Source organism: Notolepis coatsorum, assembly GCF_963971535.1.
Source record: "Notolepis coatsorum genome assembly, contig: SCAFFOLD_774, whole genome shotgun sequence".
NCBI lineage: Eukaryota > Metazoa > Chordata > Actinopteri > Aulopiformes > Paralepididae > Notolepis > Notolepis coatsorum.
This window is the reverse complement of record NW_028170463.1, coordinates 54228-77822: the sequence shown is the minus strand read 5'-3', so window position 1 is coordinate 77822 and position 23595 is coordinate 54228. Positions and strand designations below refer to the sequence as shown.

The window sequence follows — 23595 nt, the reverse complement described above, 5'->3', positions numbered from 1 at the left end:
CTGTCAAGGAGCAAGACAAGCAAGCCAGGGGTTACAACCGTAAAGTCAAGGGGATCTGCTTGAACGTGGGAGACAGGGTGCTCCTCGCAAACAAAGGTGAGAGGGGGAAGAAGAAACTTGCGGACAAGTGGGAACCAACAGTCTATACTGTCATGGACAGCAACCCACAGACTCATGTCTACAAGTTGGAAGATGACAAGGGGAGGACGAGAGTGGTGCATCGCAACCTGATTCTGGATATCAGCTTTCTACCCATAGAGACTGCTGATGGGAACGCGCCGGGGACTGAAGACAGTCTTGGAGGATCAGAGGATGGGTCTCAGATGGGCCTCATCAACTCTCTGGAGGAAGAGAGAGGATCAGAGGATGGGTCTCAGATGGGCCTCATCAACTCTCTGGAGGAAGAGAGAGGATCAGAGGATGGGTCTCAGATGGGCCTCATCAACTCTCTGGAGGAAGAGAGAGGATCAGAGGACGGGTCTCAGATGGGTCTCGTCAACTCTCTGGAGGGCGAGAGGGGTTCAGAGGATAGGACGGAGGCTTGGGTGTTGAGTGGGGCTGAAGAGGCTCCCAGTCATGGCTCCTGTGACGTAGCTGATGTGGACGAAGATCAGTCTGATATAGAGACAGTGTCGGTGGTTGATGCGAGTAGTGCCCAGTCCTCCAGACCAGTGTCTACAGTTGACACTTCAGACACAGTGCCAAGGGCCCCGACCGTTATTCCGGTAGTCATTCCGGCTATTGTAGAGCGGGACCGAGACTGCCGTGCACCTGCACTGAGGGGCACAGAGGGTGTAGTCAGGACACTGGCTGGCAGGGTGGTTAGAGGAGTCAACCGTTTGATAGAGACGATGGTTCAGAGGCCGTTCGGTTGGTAGGAGTTCCCAGTCTCTTCTAACTCTGTCCTAGGCTTTCTGTGCTATCTCTTTCAGTTTTTTTTTGTTTTATTGATTTTTATTTTATCTTGCACTGTGACACTGTAAGTGGCGTATTTACCACATGTGCTCACAGATGAGGTATGGGATTCGAGTAGGCCGGGTGGTTTGGTGTACAAGGCACCGAGTGATTCTAGGAGAAACATAGGACCGATCATCTTTTTGTTTTCTCTGAACCTGTGTGACAGGTGACTTATAGTTGATTTTGAAGATGTGTATCTTCAGGTAAACCCGTGCCGGTTCTGACGTAGTGTTGGAGGTCCCTGTTAGTGTGTCCTGTAGGTTCGGGATTTTAGCGGAATTCAGGGGGGGAGTATGTAGCAGGTATATAAAATATACTAATGTTGTATTCCACAAAGATCCCTCCCTAACGTTTTATTTTAAATTGTTTATTATTATCTTTTACTCGTAGCCTTTTATTTTGAAATCGTCACTTCCTGCCGAAGTGACGTTTTTCCCCTTGCACCTCCCCTCTCGCGCCAGACTACCTGGAATGCTGACAGGGGTAAGACGTGCTTTCAGTGTCTGTAAATATATCAGGTCTAAAAGAACGCACTATTGTAAATAAGTTGCCGGGCAATGAACCGGAGTTGTATATAGTGGTAACTGTGTTAATGTGAACAATTCTGCACCTTTTGTAATGTGGTTTAGCTGTGTTGGCGAACTATTGTACGACACATGCTGACTGAGTTTGTGGTTATGGTCTGAGCAATGTGTGTTAGGCCTTGTTTTTCACAGCGTGACATTTCTCCCCCACTGTAGCATTATGCAAGTTATTGACGCCATCTGCTGGCCAAGTGTTGACATGTACCTGTGGGATGTTTCAACAGGTAATTGGAGATGTCTTATTATTTAATTTGTATTATTTCACTGTGTATTTTATTATTATTGTGATATTTCAATGTATCATTCAAAGAGACTACCTGGAATGCTGACAGGGCATTATGCAAGTTATTGACGCCATCTGCTGGCCAAGTGTTGACATGTACCTGTGGGATGTTTCAACAGGGGAAATAAAACACTGAATTGCCACAACTGAGTCTTCACTTCCACTACACGACGACGACACAGAGGGTGGCCTTTAGACCAGTTACGCATGACATGGACTAAATTAGAGGTCCTAGATATGCAAAATAATATTGAGAATCACTGGCCTTAGACTATCTACTAACGTATTCTCGCTCTCTCTCTAGGTTCATGGCCACTAATGACTTCAGACCTTCAGAAGGACAGTATGCTGGATGAGGAAGGTCTTGGCCATGCTGCGATGGCTCCTAGAAGACAAGAACGGAGAGGTGCTGGACCTGGCTGTCAAATGGTTTGTAATGCTACAGTATATTATGTAGATGTGCATGACATGGACTAAATTAGAGGTCCTAGATATGCAAAATAATATTGAGAATCACTGGCCTTAGACTATCTACTAACGTATTCTCGCTCTCTCTCTAGGTTCATGGCCACTAATGACTTCAGACCTTCAGAAGGACAGTATGCTGGATGAGGAAGGTCTTGGCCATGCTGCGATGGCTCCTAGAAGACAAGAACGGAGAGGTGCTGGACCTGGCTGTCAAATGGTTTGTAATGCTACAGTATATTATGTAGATGTGCATGACATGGACTAAATTAGAGGTCCTAGATATGCAAAATAATATTGAGAATCACTGGCCTTAGACTATCTACTAACGTATTCTCGCTCTCTCTCTAGGTTCATGGCCACTAATGACTTCAGACCTTCAGAAGGACAGTATGCTGGATGAGGAAGGTCTTGGCCATGCTGCGATGGCTCCTAGAAGACAAGAACGGAGAGGTGCTGGACCTGGCTGTCAAATGGTTTGTAATGCTACAGTATATTATGTAGATGTGCATGACATGGACTAAATTAGAGGTCCTAGATATGCAAAATAATATTGAGAATCACTGGCCTTAGACTATCTACTAACGTATTCTCGCTCTCTCTCTAGGTTCATGGCCACTAATGACTTCAGACCTTCAGAAGGACAGTATGCTGGATGAGGAAGGTCTTGGCCATGCTGCGATGGCTCCTAGAAGACAAGAACGGAGAGGTGCTGGACCTGGCTGTCAAATGGTTTGTAATGCTACAGTATATTATGTAGATGTGCATGACATGGACTAAATTAGAGGTCCTAGATATGCAAAATAATATTGAGAATCACTGGCCTTAGACTATCTACTAACGTATTCTCGCTCTCTCTCTAGGTTCATGGCCACTAATGACTTCAGACCTTCAGAAGGACAGTATGCTGGATGAGGAAGGTCTTGGCCATGCTGCGATGGCTCCTAGAGGACAAGAACGGAGGTGCAGGACCTGGCTGTCAAATGGTTTGTAATGCTACAGTATAAATTATTGTATTACATCACGCTCACCATCAATGACTCCACCATCACCCCTCCCCCCTAGTCCGCAACCTCTGTGTCATCCTCGACCCCACCCTCTCATTTGACCCCATGTCCGCTCCATTGTCAAAACTTCATATTTTCACCTCCGCAACATTGCCAAAATCCGTCACTGCCTCTACCCCCTGCTGCTGAATCCCTCATACACGCCTTCATCTTTTCCCTCCTGGACTACTGTAACTCCCTCCTCACTGGCATCACCTCCCGCTCCCTCCATAAACTGCAGATGGTCCAAAACTCAGTTGCCCGCCTCCTCACTAACACCCGGTCCCGCGAACACATCACTCCTGTCCTCCACTCCCTCCACTGGCTCCCGATCAAGGAACGCATTAACTTCAAAACACTACTCCTCACCTTCAAAGCCATCCATAGCCTGGCCTCACCCTGGTCTTAAACTTTTTACACCAAGAGAACGGTGGGGAGAGAATATATACATATGATGGGGAGAGAATATATACATACAGTGGGGAGGAGACTGTACATTAGGAGGGGGTGGGTGGGAGAGAAATATACATATAATAGACAGTCTCCTCCCCACTGTATGTATATATTCTCTCCCCACCATATGTATATTTCTCTCCCACCCACCCACCCCCTCCTAATGTACAGTCTCCTCCCCACCGTATGTATATATTCTCTCCCCACCATATGTATATATTCTCTCCCCACCATATGTATATTTCTCTCCCACCCCCTCCTAATGTACAGTCTTCTCCCCACCGTATGTATATATTCTCTCCCCACCATATGTATATTTCTCTCCCACCCACCCACCCCCTCCTAATGTACAGTCTCCTCCCCACCGTATGTATATATTCTCTCCCCACCATATGTATATATTCTCTCCCCACCATATGTATATTTCTCTCCCACCCCCTCGTAATGTACAGTCTCCTCCTCACCGTATGTATATATTCTCTCCCACCCCCTCCTAATGTACAGTCTCCTCCCCACCGTATGTATATATTCTCTCCCCACCATATGTATATTTCTCTCCCACCCCCTCCTAATATACAGTCTCCTCCCCACCGTATGTATATATTCTCTCCCCACCGTATGTATATTTCTCTCCCACCCACCCCCTCCTAATGTACAGTCTCCTCCCCACCGTATGTATATATTTTCTCCCACCCCCTCCTAATGTACAGTCTCCTCCCCACCGTATGTATATATTCTCTCCCCACCGTATGTATATTTCTCTCCCACCCACCCCCTCCTAATGTAGTCTCCTCCCCACCGTATGTATATTCTCTCCCCAACGTATGTATATATACCGCCATCTTTCTCCCGGGTTGGTGTGATCACATGACTGACAAAGCCGTGCAGTGATAGGCCAGAAGTCAATTCGATTGCATCCAGGCTCGATTGCTTATCCTGTCTGGGTAGCCCGGATGATGGTTTTTTACATCGAATTTTATACACCGCAATTATGCATCGAATTTTTTTTACATTGAATTTTATTATACATTCGAATTTTTTACATTGAATTTTTATTTCACATAGGTAAATTCGGAGCAAAAAAATTCAGATACATGATTTTCAAAGTAATTATTTTCAATGCTATAAATTCGGTGTCTGAAAAAATTCAGATACATTTTTCAAAGTAATTATTTTCAATGCTATAAATTCGGTGTCTGAAAAAATTCAGATACATGTTTTCAAAGTAATTGTTTTCAATGCTATAAATTCGGTGTCTGAAAAAATTCAGATACATGTTTTCAAAGTAATTATTTTCAATGCTATAAATTCGGTGTCTGAAAAAATTCAGATACATGTTTTCAAAGTAATTATTTTCAATGCTATAAATTCGGTGTCTGAAAAAATTCAGATACATGTTTTCAAAGTAATTATTTTCAATGCTATAAATTCGGTGTCTGATCAAATTCAAATACTTCTGTCACTCATTTGCTTCCATACTGTGGCTCTTGTTGTACAGTATTTTGTTATCTTGCTTTCCTTCTCTCTCTTCTCTCTCTCTCTCTCTTCTCTCTCTCTATCTCATCCTCTTCTCTTATGTCGTTGAATTTGTGGTTCGTTCTTTTTATTTGCCTTTTTCACTTTTCGTGTAGGGCAGTGAGTGGAAGTCCCGTCCCCTCCACGTCGGGGACCAGCACGCCTCGCCGGGGCCGGCGACAGCTCCCCCAGACCCCCGCCACGCTACGCCCCCACGTCACCTATTCCCCCGTGGTCCGTAAGGCTATGCCCACGCCTCCCGGAGTGCCCCAGGGGCGCCTCTCGGCCCGGCCCCCTGGCGCTTTTCTCCGGAGCCCCCCCCTGCCGGCCCCCCGCCACCCCACCATGGCTCACCTCGTCAGGGTCGCCACCCGCCACCTCGCTGGGGTGACGCGGGAGGAGGGGGGTCTCCATGGAGGGCGACGGTTGCTTCTACAACCAGGACTACGAGCCGCCCGCCTATGAGCAGAGCCCCGCATAACATTGGGGTCTTGTGCTTGGCACTCCGAGCATGGCACTAACACTGTCACGGTTAGGAGTTTGATTCCTGCTGGGGCCACCCGTTGTGAATGATGTATACAGTCATTCCAAAGCACTTTATGTCCTAGTAATAGAGCTGTGCTATAGAGATGCTGTCATTCATTCATAACCAAACCAAAAGACATTTATAAACAACGTCTTACTAAATGCAGGCTTTCATTTACAACTGAATGGCCATATCACTCGTTTTTGTATTAATTCTCCTAAAATTTTTTGCTAAGCTAGACTAACATGAAAGTTTAAGTGAAAGTACACACTTGAGTAAAAGTCAAAGTTTCTACTTTTAAATGTACTTAAGTAGTAAACAGTGAACTTTTTTTCTGACTGTCTATATTCTTCTGCTAGCAGGTGTTTAATCAAAGATCCCCTGTGGGAGAAGCTGTTGCAGGGGAACAATGGGTTCATTTCATTGGAGGCTTTATCGTTGGGTTCAGAGAGGAGGATGTGATATTTTGTTAATAAATGTTTAAATATCTATTCAAGTTGTCATTTTTAACTGGAAAAAGTAGCATGTATGAGGGTAATTGTTACTGTACTTTACTTGATATTTGAGCTTCACTGCAGAATGATGTATATTGTGTACATACACTGAGAATATATTTCAGTGAGGTAGGAGACAGCATGTAAACTTCTGAATTTTTCAATGAGGGACATGCCAATACTGAATTGGTAAAGGGAAGGGTCCTTAAATATGTGGCATTGTATTACTAATCAACCATTTCCTACTGTATTTCCGGTAATGTACGGTCATAGGCAGATAGTGGAGTAGCTCTGGCAGATGGGTACACAGTAAATTCCGCTGACTCAAACTGAGTACATTTCACTCAAACTGAGTAAAATTTCTTTACTCAGTTTGAGTCAAATCTACTCTGCGTAATTTACTGTGTAGTACCAGTATTGCATAGGCTTCGGGCAACCAAACCTGGCCCAGCGTGTGTGGGTCGCATCTGGGCTGCTTTAGGCAACCGGACGTTCACCGCTTCCGGCAACCCCGGACATGGCCCAGTGTACTCGGGCCGGAATCGGCCAGTCAGTCATTGCCGCCTACTGGGCCGATCCGGACGTTCACCGCTTCCGGCAACCCCGGACCTGGCCCAGTGTACTCGGGCCGGAATCGGCCAGTCAGTCATTGCCGCCTACTTGGCCGACTCTGGCAGCCGGACTTGGGCCGACTAATTTCTTCCGGCCTGCCGGATACAGGCCATTAATGGGCCGGAACTTTTTGGCCACCTGGGAGGGCTCCCCGCACCCCTTGATGTGGGCTTACGGGTCCTCAGGGGGTACATTTGTCGGGTCTCGCGTCCGCTCTTCCCCATATCTCATAAGGCTCAGAGCGGGACGCGAAAGCAAATACGATATATAACGATAGGTTATGTAGATAACCTAGTTATATTAGTATTGGCTGAGCGTCCCGCTCTGCTCGGCCCTGAGTTCCCTCTTGAGGGATCTTTTCCTGGGACGGGATTTGGCGAGGAAGGGTGTTTGGTGACCAGAGTCACGGTTATATGGGCTATGCCACCATAGGGGCGGGGCCCCATACAGGTGGGGTGCATGTAGTTGTTTCGTTGGATACAATAGGTATCATAGGAGATAAGGGGTATCTCATAAGGCTCAGAGCGGGACGCTCAGCCAATACTAATATCAATCGTTTCAATTGAATGAGCTTCATAGACATTTACCAAAATAAATTAAAATGTTGCACAATACACAAAGAAATACAAACACAAATAAATCTGTCTCTCTGTCCTTTCTTCTCTCGCCCCCCCTCTCTCTCCCTCTTCGCTCCTGCTCTCTCTCTATCTCTCTCCCTCTCTCTCTCCTGCTCTCCCCCCTCTCTCCTGCTCTCTCTCCTGCTCTCTCTCTCTCCTGCTCTCCCCCCTCTCTCCTGCTCTCCCCCTCTCTCCCTCTCTCCCTCTCTCCTGCTCTCTTTCTCCTGCTCTCTCTCTCCTTCTCTCCCTCTCTCTCCTGCTCTCCCCCCTCTCTCCTGCTCTCTCTCTCCTGCTCTCCCCCCCTCTCTCCTGCTCTCTCTCTCTTCTGCTCTCCCCCCTCTCTCCTGCTCTCTCCCCCTCTCTCCTGCTCTCTCCCCCTCTTCTGCTCTCCCCCCTCTCTCTCCCTCTTCTGCTCTCCCCCCTCTCTCCCCCTCTTCTGCTCTCCCCCTCTCTCCCCCTCTTCTGCTCTCCCCCTCTCTCCCCCTCTTCTGCTCTCCCCCTCTCTCCCCCTCTTCTGCTCTCCCCCCTCTATCCCCCCCTCTCCCCCTCTTCTGCTCTCCCCCCCCTCTCTCTCTCTTTCTCTCTCTCTCCATCCCTCTCGCGTGTAGCTTATTCCCAGCGGAAGAGTACGTCGCGTGCTTCCGCGTTTTCTCTGATTGGCCATGACGCCCATGTGACCACGGCAGCGCGAGAGAGCTGCAGCGCGGAAATAGGCTGTCTATTGCCATTCTCTAAGACAAACTCTAACCTTAACCAGCTCCTTAACAGCGCCTAAACTTAACCCTTCTAACCATAACCAACTCCGAAACAATGCCTAACCTTAACCTTAACCATGCCTAACCTTAACCTTAACCATAACCAACTCCGAAAGAATATTGCCATTCTCTAAGACAAACTCTAACCTTAACCAGCTCCTTAACAGCGCCTAAACTTAACCCTTCTAACCTTAACCAACTCCGAAACAATGCCCAACCTTAACCTTAACCTTAATGCCTAAACTTAACCGGCGAAAGAATGCATGTTAAAAAAAAAAAAAAAAAAATTGAAGGGATTCAAACTTGTCACCAACGGACCGCAGGACCGCAGCACTGCCAGTTGAGCTAAGCTTCGAATGAAAATCATTGGGGATTATGGCTACATAATGCCGCAAGCTCTGCCGCTCCGCTCTGCGGCTGCCGCGCCTGCCGCGGGGCGTGTCGCAGCCAATCAGGGAAAACGCGGAAGCACTCTGGCGTACTCTTCCTCTGGGAATAAGCAATAAGCATCCCTCTCTCCCTCTCTCCTTCCCTCCCCCCCTCTCCCTCTCTCTCTCCCCCCCCTATCTCTCTCTCTCTCCCTCCCCCCCCTCTCCCTCTCTCTCTCTCTCCCAAGAAGACAGGAGGAGGAGGAGGAGGAGGAGGAGGAGGAGGAGGAGGAGGAGGAGGAGGAGGAGGAGGAGGAGGAGGAGGAGGAGGATAAAGTGCAGCTGGCGTTGCCTGGATACACCTTGGGGAGGCTGGCTGCGTTAAAGAACACAGTACAAACATTCCCTCATTAAAAAGGATCCTGAACGACCCTCTGACTTTTCCGTGACTTGGATTCCTAGTCCTCTGATAGTAACCACTACATAGCATTCGAACGGACGAATCCACATTGGAATACAGGTACAGAGCAAACACTGTGTGTCTACAACTAATCCAATACAGGAGCAGAGTAGAAACGGTACAGAAAAAAATAAAACACAGACGGTATAAAAGGACAAAATGCTAAGGTTGATATCAACATCCCCCTGTACAATCCCTTTCAAAAGAAGTGTATTTGGCCAGGCCGTCTTCTCATACAGAGCATCCCACCAATGGAACTCAATTCCTCAAACAATTAGAGTGTCCACATCATACCATTCATTCAAGTGCAGGGTTAGGGAATGGCTCATTGATAACCAGAACTGTCAACACTGAGGTGTCTGTATGTGTATATGTGTGTGTGGATATGGATATGTCCATGACTGTATTGTGACCTGTATCCCTACTATGTCTAGTTCAAGTTCAAGTTCAAGTTCTTTAATAGTTGTCATACAGAAGTACAGAATACTTTCATACAAAATGCTTCTTACTGTTACGCTCCAGAGACTGTGCTAGACAAGATAGTATCAAATAACATAATAACATAATATAGCATGAATTTAGAAGAAGAAAAATGAGGTCACAGTGTTCGGTATAGACATATGTACAATGTTCTGAGTTACCATATAATATACAATACACAATACTATGCAGTGTACTAATGTACAGTACTATCTAGTGCAAAGCAGAAATGGGATGAGGTACAATTTTAGGTACAATTTACAGTAAGGTGTACGAGTTGTAGTGCAATCCTTCATCCATAAATATAAAGTGTGGGGAGTGGGTGCTACAGTGTGTTTGTTTAAAGTGGGTGTGTGCTATAAAGTGTGTGGAGTGGGTGCTACAGTGTGTTTGTTTAAAGTGAGTGTGTGCGTGTGGATGTGTGTGCTATGTGCGTTTGGTGGTTGTTGTTGTGTAGTGTTCATTCATTGTTCGTTTAGCAGCCTGATGGCCTGGGGATAGAAGCTTCTTCTGAGTCTTTCTGTGCTCGCCTTGAGACTCCGGTATCGCTTGCCTGACCGCAGCAGTTCAAAGAGGCAGTTGTTCGGGTGACTGGAGTCTTTAATGATTCTCTTAGCCTTGCCCTTGCAACGCTTGTAGTAAATGTTCTGGAGGGTGGGGAGCCCCCCTCCAATTGTGCGTTCGGCTGAACGTGTCACTCTTTGTAGTCTGCTTCGGTCTTGTGCAGTGCTATTCCCAAACCAGGAGGTGATGTTGCCGGTCAAGATGCTCTCTATTGTACATGAGTAGAAGTTCTTAAGGATCTTCTGGCTGACTTGGAACTTCCTTAGGCGCCTGAGGAAGTAGAGGCGTTGTCGTGCCTTCTTCACAACACTGTCAATGTGTGTGGTCCATGTCAAGTCCTCGGATATGTAGGCTCCGAGGTACTTAAAGCTGTTGACTCTCTCAACCGGTGCCCCGTCGATGCTGAGGGGGCTGTAGTCCTTGACCCCCGACCTCCTGAAGTCCACAATCATCTCCTTTGTTTTGCTGACGTTCAGGGAGAGGCTGTTTTCCTGGCACCATCCCGCCAGGACCTTGACCTCTTCCAGGTAGGCCCTCTCGTCGTCGGCAGAGATCAGGCCCACCACCACTGTGTCGTCAGCCAATTTGATGATTGTATTGCTACTCCGCTGAGCCACACAGTCGTGTGTGTACAGGGAGTAGAGGAGGGGACTCAGAACACAGCCCTGGGGGGCCCCTATGTTGAGGGTGATGGATGAGGAGGTGCAGTTGCCTGCTCTCACCACCTGGGGTCTGCCAGTCAGGAAGTCCAAGACCCACTGGCAGAGGTCATAGCCCAAGCCCAGGTCCCTGAGCTTGGCTATGAGTATGGAGGGGACTATGGTATTGAATGCCGAGCTGTAGTCGATGAATAGCATTCTCACATAGTTCCCCTGCCTCTTGTCCAGGTGTGATGCTGCTGTGTGCAGCACATGGGCTATGGCGTCCTCCGTGGACCTGTTGGGGCGGTATGCAAATTGCAGGGGGTCCATGTTGATGGGGAGGGAGGAGCAGATGTAGCCCTTTACTAGCTTCTCAAAGCACTTCATGGCTATGGAGGTGAGAGCTACAGGGCGGTAGTCGTTGAGGCAAGCAGGCTTGGATTTTTTGGGTACAGGGATAATAGTGGACTTCTTCAGGCAGGTGGGGATGACAGCCTGTTCTAAGGACAGGTTAAATATGTCAGTGAATACTGGGGCCAGTTGGTCGGCACAGACTTTTAGGACGCGGCCGGGGATGCCGTCCGGACCTGCTGCCTTCCTGATATTCACTTTTTTAAAGGTCCGCCTCACCTCATGCTCTGTTACCCTGAACACTGCGCCTCCATCAGCAGCCGACCCCCCCCCCCCCATTGCCGAGGCTTGTGAGCTGGTGTTGTTATTACCAGCATCAAACCTCGCATAGAAGGTATTGAGGTCATTTGCTAAGGAGATGTCACTGTTCAGTTTGAGGGAGGCGCCTTTGTAGTCTGTCATCGTTTTGAGCCCCTGCCACATAGCTCTAGAGTCAGCTTGTTCAAACTGGAGTTCAATTTTATCCCTGTAGCGCCGTTTGGCCTCTGACACTGTCCTCCTTACGTTGTATCGCGCCACCTTGTGGTCATTCATGTTGCCTGCCACTAGGCCGTCGTTGTATGCTTTGGTGCGCTCTCTCAGAGCTTCACGGACGGATTTGTCTACCCAGGGTTTTTGATTTGGGTAAACTTTCATTTTGTTGTGTTTTTATTCTAATGTATTTATCTTGATTTTATTCTGTTTTTATTGCTAACCCTTTTTTTACACAGGATTTTAGCCTGTACCTTCTGGCAGGGGGACTACCAATGGAAATTAGCCTTTTGGCTAAAATTGGGTGCATTTACATTTGTAAAATGTTTTATTAATGTACACTGTCCCCCTTGAACAAATAAAGTAAACCTAAAACTAAACCTAACCTAAAGTGCATATCATAGTAAAGTGCACAATGCATAGAGGCACAAATTACAGTAAAAGTACAAATATAATCAAAGTGCGTGATGCACAGACACAAAATCACATGATCGGGATCGGATCGGGAGCAAAAAAAATTTATCGGGACATCCCTAATTCCTAGTTATATAAATGCAGTGTATTTACCAGTCTATGCTAGTAGTCGGTGTCACTGGTGTTACTCTGTGTTCAGGCTCCACAGAGCACATCACTTGCACACTGCCCCCCCCACAGGTGTGTGTGCTGCTTTCTTATAGAAATAAAACTCATTGGGCGCCCCCCTGTGGCGCACCGCATACTGCCTCGCAGACCTACGCGGCCGTCCCGGGTTCGCCTCCCGCTCCCGGGCTGATTTGTCGCATTTTCTCCCCCACAACTTCTCCCGTTCTCCCTCTCCTCTGTCGGTCTTGTTGTATGACCAATAAAAGCTGTAAAAATGCTAAAATAAATCGTTAAAAAAAAAGAAAAAAAACTAGGGATGCTCGATATTGGCTTTTTTACCGATACCGATATACCGATATTGTCCAACTCGTAATTTCCGATACCGATATCAACCGATATCAACCGATACCGATATATGCAGGGTTTCCCCCCCCAAAAAAACTGAATACTTTCAGGTAATTAACATTACATATCTCTTGTTGTGGAATTAACACAACATTATGCATACTTTTGACAATAAATAAAATCAGAATTTGTTCTTACTTGCTTGCCTGGGTAAATAAAGGTTAAAAAAATGTAAAAAAAAAAAAGAAAAAAAAGGATTTTATTTTGAAAACCGATACCGATATTTTCCGATATCAAATTTTAATGCCAATATCGGCCGATAATATCGGTAGGCCGATAATATCGGACATCCCTAAAAAAAAACATTTAGTTAATTTTCACGTATCAGTTTTTATATGTACACAGCATCTGTCTGAGAGGTCTGTACAGGTGTGTAAAATCCTAAGCGTGTTACCAAGCGTGTAAGTCAGTCAACATTATAAACTGAACCTTGTCTGCACAGACAGCAGCTGTTTTTTTTAGGTCTCCCTTTTATTACTCTCCGTTGATTTATTTTCTTAATTAGAACCCAACGTCAACTCTTAGTGGATCCTAACCAATCGCCATGGCAACCCTACGATGGACGCAATCATTTCAGTTTCAACAATCATCTGTCTCTTCCCCTCTGCGGTGAGCCTCATCAACAAGCCTCGGGACCCTCACTGACCCCCCCCCCCCCCCCCCCCCCCACTGTGTTACATTAACACACCCCTACTGGACTATATATACTTGCCCACTGAATTGTTATTTCATTCTAATTAGTGTATGTATTTGACCACATATTGCCCAGTTGCACAGCCCTGGCCTATTCCTATTTTATTTTGTACTTATAATTGTACTATATTCTATTGTGCTATATTTAATTTAGTTTATATCCCATATCATTTTATTCAACCTCTTTATTTACAGTTGTACAGCCCTGGCCTATATTTAATTTCATAATTATATTCTATTCTATTGTGCTCTTAAAACTTTGTTCATATTTCATTTTATTTTACTCCACCTCTTTATTGTATTATCTGTCTGTTAACGTCTGTCCGCTAATGTCGCACCGAAAACGACCAAAGAAAATCCCTTGTATGTGAAAACTACTTGGCAATAAAGGCCTTTCTGATTGTGATTCTGATTCTGATCATGCAGAAGGACCTCTTTAAATCAAGTGATCTGGTGACAAAGCATATTTTAGAACTGGAACCACTAAGGAAGGTTCATGCAGGCTTAGGAAGGTTCAGCCAGGCTTAGGAAGGTTCATGCAGGCTTAGGAAGGTTCAGCCAGGCTTAGGAAGGTTCATGCAGGCTTAGGAAGGTTCGGCCAGGCTTAGGAAGGTTCATGCAGGCTTAGGAAGGTTCGGCCAGGCTTAGGAAGGTTCATGCAGGCTTAGGAAGGTTCATGCAGGCTTAGGAAGGTTCAGCCAGGCTTAGGAAGGTTCATGCAGGCTTAGGAAGGTTCGGCCAGGCTTAGGAAGGTTCATGCAGGCTTAGGAAGGTTCGGCCAGGCTTAGGAAGGTTCATGCAGGCTTAGGAAGGTTCATGCAGGCTTAGGAAGGTTCGGCCAGGCTTAGGAAGGTTCATGCAGGCTTAGGAAGGTTCGGCCAGGCTTAGGAAGGTTCATGCAGGCTTAGGAAGGTTCAGCCAGGCTTAGGAAGGTTCATGCAGGCTTAGGAAGGTTCGGCCAGGCTTAGGAAGGTTCATGCAGGCTTAGGAAGGTTCGGCCAGGCTTAGGAAGGTTCATGCAGGCTTAGGAAGGTTCATGCAGGCTTAGGAAGGTTCGGCCAGGCTTAGGAAGGTTCATGCAGGCTTAGGAAGGTTCAGCCAGGCTTAGGAAGGTTCATGCAGGCTTAGGAAGGTTCAGCCAGGCTTAGGAAGGTTCAGGCAGAGCCAGCCGGTGGAGAGGTAGCTCACCTGGTCTCGATGCGGAGGTAGAGGTCCTGCCACCGCTGGCTGACCTCCTGTAAGGAGCCGTGGAGCTGCGTGTGCTTGGCCTGGTCGCTGACCAGCAGCAGCTGCTCCCCCAGCTGCTTCAGGTGGCTCTTGTTCTCACTGAACAGGTGGATCTCCTCCATGCAGTCCTGCAGAGAGGGAGGCGGCACAAGGTGAGACAGGCATAGTATTATTATTAATGTAGCCGGCAGCAGGAGAGTTTGAGGCGACTTTTTGTATGCTTTGTTGTTTATTGATTAAGTTTGTAACTTTGTAAAGTGACATTTGTGAATGAATGATTTTATGGCTGTGTGTAGTAATGTAATCCTTGTAGTTTGATACTAATGTTATTTAATTAGTGCTTGTACTGTACTGTGGAAACCATTACATGAAATGTTTGTTTGTCCGTTCATGTACGTTTCCAATGCCGTTTTCTCACGGCGCTAAAGATGACGTCACGGATTGAATAATTTAATAAAGAACGTCTTGTGCATCAGTCGAGACTCTGTCGTTTGGCTCCAAGGGCTGCAACGTTCTATGATATATTTACATAACTCAAAGGCCCAATTAGTGAACCAAACGTAAGCAAATGGGTAACCCCACTAAGATACAAATAAAAAAAGCAGCGGAGACAGATAACGCAAATTGCATTTGCGGTATTTTAGGTCTAGTTTGTCTATCAATCAATCAATCAAACTTTAATACAGACTCATGGTCCAGAGAAAACAAATAAAACATACACAACCTATATAAAATTACACACAACGGGCAAAAATAACATCACTTAAAATAGGGCTGTCAGTTTATCGCGTTAATTAGATTAATTAATTACACAGCAAATTATCGCGTTATGAAAATTAACTGAAAATTATATATATATATTTTATTTAAATTGAATTTTTTTTTATCTCATTCATTTCATAAGAACGTAGAATACGCATTTACAGACTTTTTTTTATATGGTCCATTTGCATGTTCTTGGTATCTGATTCCAGGGACATCTATGGATCTCAGGGAATGTATTCCCAGTGTCAGAAATACTGTGTCTATCAATAAATTTCTTTTTTATCTTTGACTGTGAATAACACCATGCTCAAATTGACCAGACTTGAAAAATCTAAGCAAATTAATAGATGGAAGATGATTAAACAGAAGGTTTTTGTAGATACAGTACTGAATTCTGCCATCCGGACAAATGCAATTTGAAATATGATTATAGAATATAGAATATCAGGCATAAAATGGTTATGCGATTAAAATGCGATTAATTTGATTAATTCATTACAAATCCTGTAATTAATTCGATAATTTTTTTTAATCGCCTGTACCTAAAATACACATCAACGTCCCACATATAGACAGCTGTGCCAAAGTCTCCACATCGATGAGTGGTAACATGTGGCACTGAGCCTAATGTCCGTTAAAACCAGAATGATCTCATTTCATCAGAGTCATTTAGCCGGCAGATTAATTTATACATGAGATTGCTTAATTAAAACAGCTGGGAAGGTATTGACACGTGCAGCCACGGACATTTCACTTGCACTACACCAGGGGTGGCCAACCAGTCAGAGACTAAGAGCCACAAAAATGACTGTGGTGCCACAAAGAGCCACACCATATACCAGCGTTTCTCAACCTTTTTTTTCAGTCACGGCACCCTTCATGTGTTTATAGGTCTCACCCTCTGGCCTCTGAAGTTGCTAATGTCTTTTTTATTTGGGCCTCACAGGGTTAAAAGTACCCTGTGAGACCCACGGTTGCAAAATTACAAAATCACTTTTAGCCATTTAAAAAAATAATGTTTATTTAAAAAACGTTAAAGGGGAACTGTTTTACTATTTCTTTCACTATTTGGGCACTTTTACACAATTCCTGTGAGTCTATGGAACACCTAGGTTTTTTTTTCAAAAAAAATTCATTGTTTTGTATTTTGTATTCATTTTTCTAACTCAAGATCTTAAGCCGTTTTGAGGCTGGGCTCCAACCACTGTGTGGCCTGGTGCCAACTGCCACATCAACTGCCACATTATTATGCAGCTGAGAAATCTCTGACATCACATATATGCACATTTTCAGATGACTCAGTTCAGTGAGGGTGAATATTGTGAGAGGAGAATTGGAAGAATGCGCCAATATGAGAATTAGAGACATATATCCTATTAATATAAGTCCACATAGCTAAGAAACAATGGTAAACACTGAAAAAGGCCAAGATAGTTCCCCTTTAAGCACATGTATAGTCAATTGGTCCTGTTGTTCAGCCTCACAATGCTATTTGATAGTAAATGTGTTTATATGTCCCACCCTCTGGCCTCTGAAGTTGCTAATGTCTTTTTAATTTGGGCCTCACAGGGTTAACCTCTTAAGCCCGCGATATACAGTAAAAGTGTATATTTTCAGCATTACGTTTGTTTACCAATTATTTTAACTGTTATTAGTGAAATATAAGATTATAGAAATCTCAGGGCATTGAGTCGGAAACCGGCGCATATTGACAGGAGGAAGTGGCACAGCCAAAAGTGAGTGTAGTCTTTTGTAGGAAGAGACTCAGGGCTTTCAAATTTAGAAAAACTACCCTACCCAGCTCACACCAGCCCCTGTCAATCATCTGACTTCTGAATTTACTTTTTAATTTCTCTTATTTTTTGGGATTATCTCCCACAAACCTGAACGTTATTGCCATAAAACGGAACGCAGTTAGTTTCTCTACCTTTCTGTGAACGTCTTGCAAAAAACGGTGTTGCAATATGATGAAAAATGGTGGAGAAATGTACATTATAAAAAAGATGGCAGAATTCAGTACTGTATCTACAAAACCTTCTGTTTAATCATCTTCCCTTTATTCATTTGCTTAGATTTTTCAGGTCTGGTCAATTTTAGCATGGTGTTATTCACAGTCAACGATAATTTTTTTTTAAAATAGAATTGATATTCTCCTTTGGTTCTACAATTACAATTACAATTTACTCAAGCCTAGTAACAGACACACTATTTCTGACACTGATCCATATATGTCCCTAGATTCAGATACCAAGAACATGCAAATGGACCATTTAAAAAAAAATTGTAAATGTTTATTCTACGTCCTTATGGAATGAGTGACAAAAAAAAAAAAAAAAAGTAAAAAAAAAAAATTAAAGAAATTTAAAAGAAAATATTTTTTTTTTATTTTTTTTTATGGGTGGAAGAGCCGCACATTGATGGGCAAAGAGCCGCATGCGGCTCGCGAGCCGCGGGTTGGCCACCCCTGCACTACACCATCTAGGTCTTTTGAGTAATATTCTCACGGCATCATTATAAGCTACCTGAAGTCTCTGCAAACTTGCTTTTTTGTAGCTTGACCACAAGTGTGCAGTATACAGTGGTGTACAGTATGCTCTGAACAGAGACACTTTCACTCCATCTGTAGGAGGGATGTCCGATATTATCGGCCGATATCGGCATTAAAATGTGACATCGGAAAATATCTGTATCGGTTTTCAAAGAAATCTTTTTTTTATAATATTTTTTTACATATCTAGAACCTTTATTTACCCAGGCAAGCAAGTAAGAACAAATTCTGATTTTATTTATTGTCAAAAGTATCTATAATGTTGTGTTAATTCCACAACAAGAGATATGTAATGTTAATTACCTGAAATTATTCAGTTTTTGGGGGGGGAAACCCTGCATATATCGGTATCGGTTGATATCGGTATCGGAAATTAAGAGTTGGACAATATCGGTATATCGGTATCGGTAAAAAAGCCAATATCGAGCCCTAATCTGTAGTTGTACACATACTAAACCTGCGTGCAGAGTTTTTGCTTGTGCATACATCCTGCGGCATTGCCTGTATATATCATCATCGTCTGTCATTTGTTCTGTAATAAAATGTCCAAGATATTTTACCTGTTGGTAATGTTTGTGAAGACTGGAGTAAAGACCTATTTTTGATTCATGATGTGGTATGAAAGTAAAAAATATTCTCCATTTACAAATTCAATTATTTCAGAATGTATGTGAATATAACCTTCATTTATATTGTCAAAAAAAAAAGTCCAGGGCCCTGTTTCATGTACGTGGTTCAACTAAGTCGATCAAGATGTCCATTATCCAGCTTCAGTTAACCCGATGTTCGAAGCCGGGATTTTCCTGTTTCACAAAGGTGGATTCAGTCTCGTTAACTCAAGCCAGACTTGCGAGTCAGGCTAAATGCGCGCGGCCGTTTTAGGTGAAAAGCCAGCACGTATCGATGGCAGAGATCCTGATTCTCAACGGCATTGATTGATTAATTGATTTAAGACTTTATTGACAGATTGCAATACGGCTCAATCGCCTCGCCGACAAGTTAAATGCGTTATCTATAGGCTAATTCTAAGTCCCTCATTACCTCAATCAATCAGATTATATTTCTTTAAACTTGCCTGCTGGATTGAATAATCAAATGAGATCTTGCTAGCGAAAATTATTAGTTAACTGTTATACAGAATTACGATACGGCTCTCTTACCCATTGATTGATGTATAGTCAATCTTTTACTTATCTTCTCTGTGGTGTAACGGATTCTTCTTTTGACTTTCACACGGACGACCGGGGTTCAAGACCCTAGTCTTTTCCTTCTTTTTGCAATATAGGAATAATTCAATTTGGTGCACGTTGAGAGCTATATAAAGAATGACATCCTCAATGCATGTAGATTTATAATATTTTAACTTAAAACCAGGCTACTTTGGCGTATAATCATTAATATTATATTCAAAAAAATCATATTGGAAACAGCGGGATTTGAACCCCGGTCGGTGGATTGGCAGGCTTGAGCACTACCGCTGGGCCACTGGGCCAGATGGGATAAATTCATTGTTTATACATTAATGAACGAGAGACCCGTGTTTAGAATATACTTTGTTTTGAATGAAGTTTATCTCTTTATCCTCATTCATTAATGTGACGTCAACGGCTCATTCAATTTCTCAAATCCGTCAAACAGCGCATCTCATCAGACATCTTAATCCCAGTTACAATTAAAATAACCACATCATGTGTACATCGCACGAGCGAGCGCCACCGTCGCCACGGTATATATAACGTGCATTATTTAGGACAAAGTGAATTTAATATCAGCATTTTGGGTCTATTTTACATTTCAAAAGCCCCCTCTGGAAGAATGGAGCACAAAAACGTAATTCAGAATGGTATAATGCAGATCGTAGACTGTGGGAATAGTTTCAGGAAACGGGCTGTCACTTCTTTGCGGGGGCGTGGCGATAGTTCAGGCTAACTTGAACTTGAACTCTGCTTTCGACCAGGCTCAAACTTTTGGATATGTTGTCATGGTGATTTGGAAAATCCACGTACATGAAATCGGAAAGTCCGGCTAACCCAGTTATCCAGCTAAAGTTATCCGGCTAACTCAGTTATCCAGGTACAAGAAACAGGGCCCAGATTGAGCCTTTCAATTAAAATATTATGGATTACTTGTTTTATAGATCGGCGCAGATTAAATGTCAATTTACATATCACAGCATAAAAAGTTTGTAAACTTGTATTTAGTACTTTGTAACTTTACTATCAAAAACGGCTCTATACGTAGATCTTACACACACAGTCAAGCAGACGCACGCACACACCTACACACACGCACGCACACACACACACACACACACACACACACACACACACACACACACACACACACACGCACACACACACGCACACACAGATGTACACACACGCACACACACACACCTGTCTGAAGCCACACCATCTCAGGTCCCCACACACGCGTCAGACCCATGGAACATACGCACACTCGCTCTCCACTGAGAAAAACAAGATAAAAAATAGCTTGCAGGCTAAAATGGTCATCAATTTAGTAAATTTTAGATAATCATCACCACGGTTACGTGATCGTGTCTCATCTCTCATGCGGCTGTGAATCCCATTAAAGTACAAGTACTGACAACAGGAGCCAGCCCCCCCCCCCCCCAGCCCCCCTCACACCAGCTGTTCTAGTGCACTCGCGGAGACACAGAAAAACCGGGGAATGGTATATTTTTCTTGTACTTTACTTTGAACTCTGTATAATAGCCATGTACATTAATACTGTATATATTGTATATATATATATTCATATGTATGTTTATATTTATTTATATATATATACACATGGTTAGAATAAATATATATTTACGGTACAGTATTATTGTACATTTGATTATCTTTTTCCCCCTCCTTCTTTTTCCGATTTTTCTCCCATCCCACTGTTAGTCGTTATGCCAATTCCCAACCCCCTTCCTGGTTGTTGCGCACCCCCCCCTACTGTTGGTCCGGGAGGCCGGAGACTGTCACATGCTTTCCTCCGACGCATGTGCAGCCAGCCGGCAGCCAGCCTGGCAGCGCAGATTCTCACCGGGAGAGTGTAACGTGTGGAAGGTCACACTACCTCTCTCCAGATCCTACCCGCGCTGAGCAGGCGCCCCGACCGAACTGTAGGGGTCGCTGTCCACAACGCCCAGGACCCACCCACGGCTCCCCTCCCCCTAACTCAGCCAAACGAGTTAGTATAGCGATCGACCCGAGCCAAGGCAATGCTGACTCTCCGGGAGTCGAGACCGCAGCCTCTTGCATTGGTGACAAGCACAATCTCCGCTACGCCACCTGACCGCCCCCGTATTATTGTACATTTAACACCGCTAACCTGTGCGTCCGCTAGACGGCCGCTTGGTGATCATAGATATATGAGGTAGGATGGAACAAAGAGCTTTACTGAAGTGAAAGGCCCAATTGTTCTCCAGCAACAAAAGGGAGGCTTACAGCACAGGGGCCCGGGACCCCGCTCTGTCCTACATACAGTAATGAGGTAATAATAACACAGGGGCCCGGGACCCCGCTCTGTCCTACATACAGTAATGAGGTAATAATAACACAGGGGCCCGGGACCCCGCTCTGTCCTACATACAGTAATGAGGTAATAATAACACAGGGGCCCGGGACCCCTCTCTGTCCTACATACAGTAATGAGGTAATAATAACACAGGGGCCCGGGACCCCGCTCTGTCCTACATACAGTAATGAGGTAATAATAACACAGGGGCCCGGGACCCCGCTCTGTCCTACATACAGTAATGAGGTAATAATAACACAGGGGCCCGGGACCCCTCTCTGTCCTACATACAGTAATGAGGTAATAATAACACAGGGGCCCGGGACCCCGCTCTGTCCTACATACAGTAATGAGGTAATAATAACACAGGGGCCCGGGACCCCGCTCTGTCCTACATACAGTAATGAGGTAATAATAACACAGGGGCCCGGGACCCCGCTCTGTCCTACATACAGTAATGAGGTAATAATAACACAGGGGCCCGGGACCCCGCTCTGTCCTACATACAGTAATGAGGTAATAATAACGCACAGCGCTCGTTAGTATGGATTCTCACCGTGTGTTGTTGTTACCCATGTGGTATTCGTGGCCCATTTCTGCCCGGACGCACGGCGAGAGGCTCACGTTCTCTGAAGGCCTCGGCCCTCGCTGTGGTCGTTTACCGAACAGAAGTGTTACACGCTACTCGTTACTTCTCTCAAAAGTAGCAAATTCCTTTACACATTACTGATGTGTGAGTGCTGCTTTCATTGTAATTATTTTATTTTAATACTTTAAACTAATAAGTATCTTGCACAATGTCAATGTCATCCTGTTAAGCCTTAAGGTCACCCTATAGGGGGACCCTGCTTTTCTTTATCATAAATCGATCAATAGAGACCGTATTAGATCCCCAATTATCATATCATGGGGTATCATTGGAAAGCCACACTCATTGGCTACAACCCTGTGCAAAGATTTTCGAGATCGCCAAATGATTGACGGAGATAGAGCCCTGGGAGTCGGGGGTGGTTATGTGTACTTTTGCGTACTTTGGGGCATGCCTCACATATCGGCATGTAACTCGAGAACCGCTGAACGGATTTTGTCACCTGAAAGGGCAATCGACAGGCAACAAATAGGGCTTTAATTCCATCTATATATTGTATTAAAATAAATGCACACCCGAGCCACTAGAGGTCGGCAAAGAATCGTCCACATGTGGGGGCCCTTGGATGTTAAGAGGTCAATGTTTTTAAATATTTTTTTTGTAGCCAAGAGTAAAGACCATAACCCTATCAAAAACAGCAGTCAAAGTGTATATTTTCATTTTTACCGATGTTTTATATGTTTTATCGGAAATACAAATTTATCAGAAAATGCTAATTATCGTAAAAACCGCAAGAAATGACTAAATCCAGATTCAACCCTGCCATTGGAAAGCGGAGCATTTTCCCTATCCATAGGTGTATGATTTGGCCAATAAGGTCAAGGTCAAGGTCAAATATGAATTTATAATTAAAGTCGATTATCATTAATGACTGTATCTCTCTCTATCTCTCTCTCTCTATCTGTTTCTATCTGAGACTCTGTGGGCAATCTGTACATGCAGGATTGGGGAGTAGGTGTTCAGGAGACCTGGTGTATAAAAGTCTATTGGATCATGTCTCCAGCGCCGCCACAGCCGTAGCTACAAACACTTAATGTCGAGGCTCTCATCCACATTCATACATTTTCTCCCCCCGCTCTCTCTCCCAAGATTTCAGAATACCGGAAGTGTTGCGGTGGTCTATAGTACTAAATGTATGGAGAGCGATACATATCATTCACAGATAAGATTCTTAAGAAATGTTAAATGAAAAAGTGCTCGTTGTCCTAATTTTGTCCTTGGTGCTTGTTTTCTTGTAGGCTACTTTAATCTTTAGCTGCTTATTTTTAAAGCCGACTTACTTATTCATTTGTCCTCCTGAGTAATCCTCATTTTGGCAACTCGCTATGTTATTGATACCAGAATGTGAGCCGGTAGTAGTAGTAGTAGTAGTGGTAGTGGTAGAATTAGTAGTCAGTAGTAGTAGTAGATGTAGTAGTAGAAGTAGAATAGTAGTAGTAGTAGTAGTAGTAGTAGTAGTAGTAGTAGTAGTAGTAGTAGTAGTAGTAGTA

The 23595-nt window shown here is 44.4% G+C and overlaps 1 protein-coding gene across 1 annotated transcript in view; it reads right to left on the bottom strand.

Moving 5' to 3' along the window:
* Positions 1 to 14566: 14566 nt before the first annotated feature.
* The window catches only part of LOC311248519 (nesprin-2-like), a gene marked incomplete at both ends in the record, with an annotated part of 61627 nt that continues 52598 nt past the window's right edge, over positions 14567 to 23595 (bottom strand). The window contains one exon of the mRNA XM_084339385.1: positions 14567 to 14737. Coding sequence (XP_084195511.1) covers positions 14567 to 14737 — 171 coding nt within the window. The remainder of the gene's footprint in view (positions 14738 to 23595) is intronic.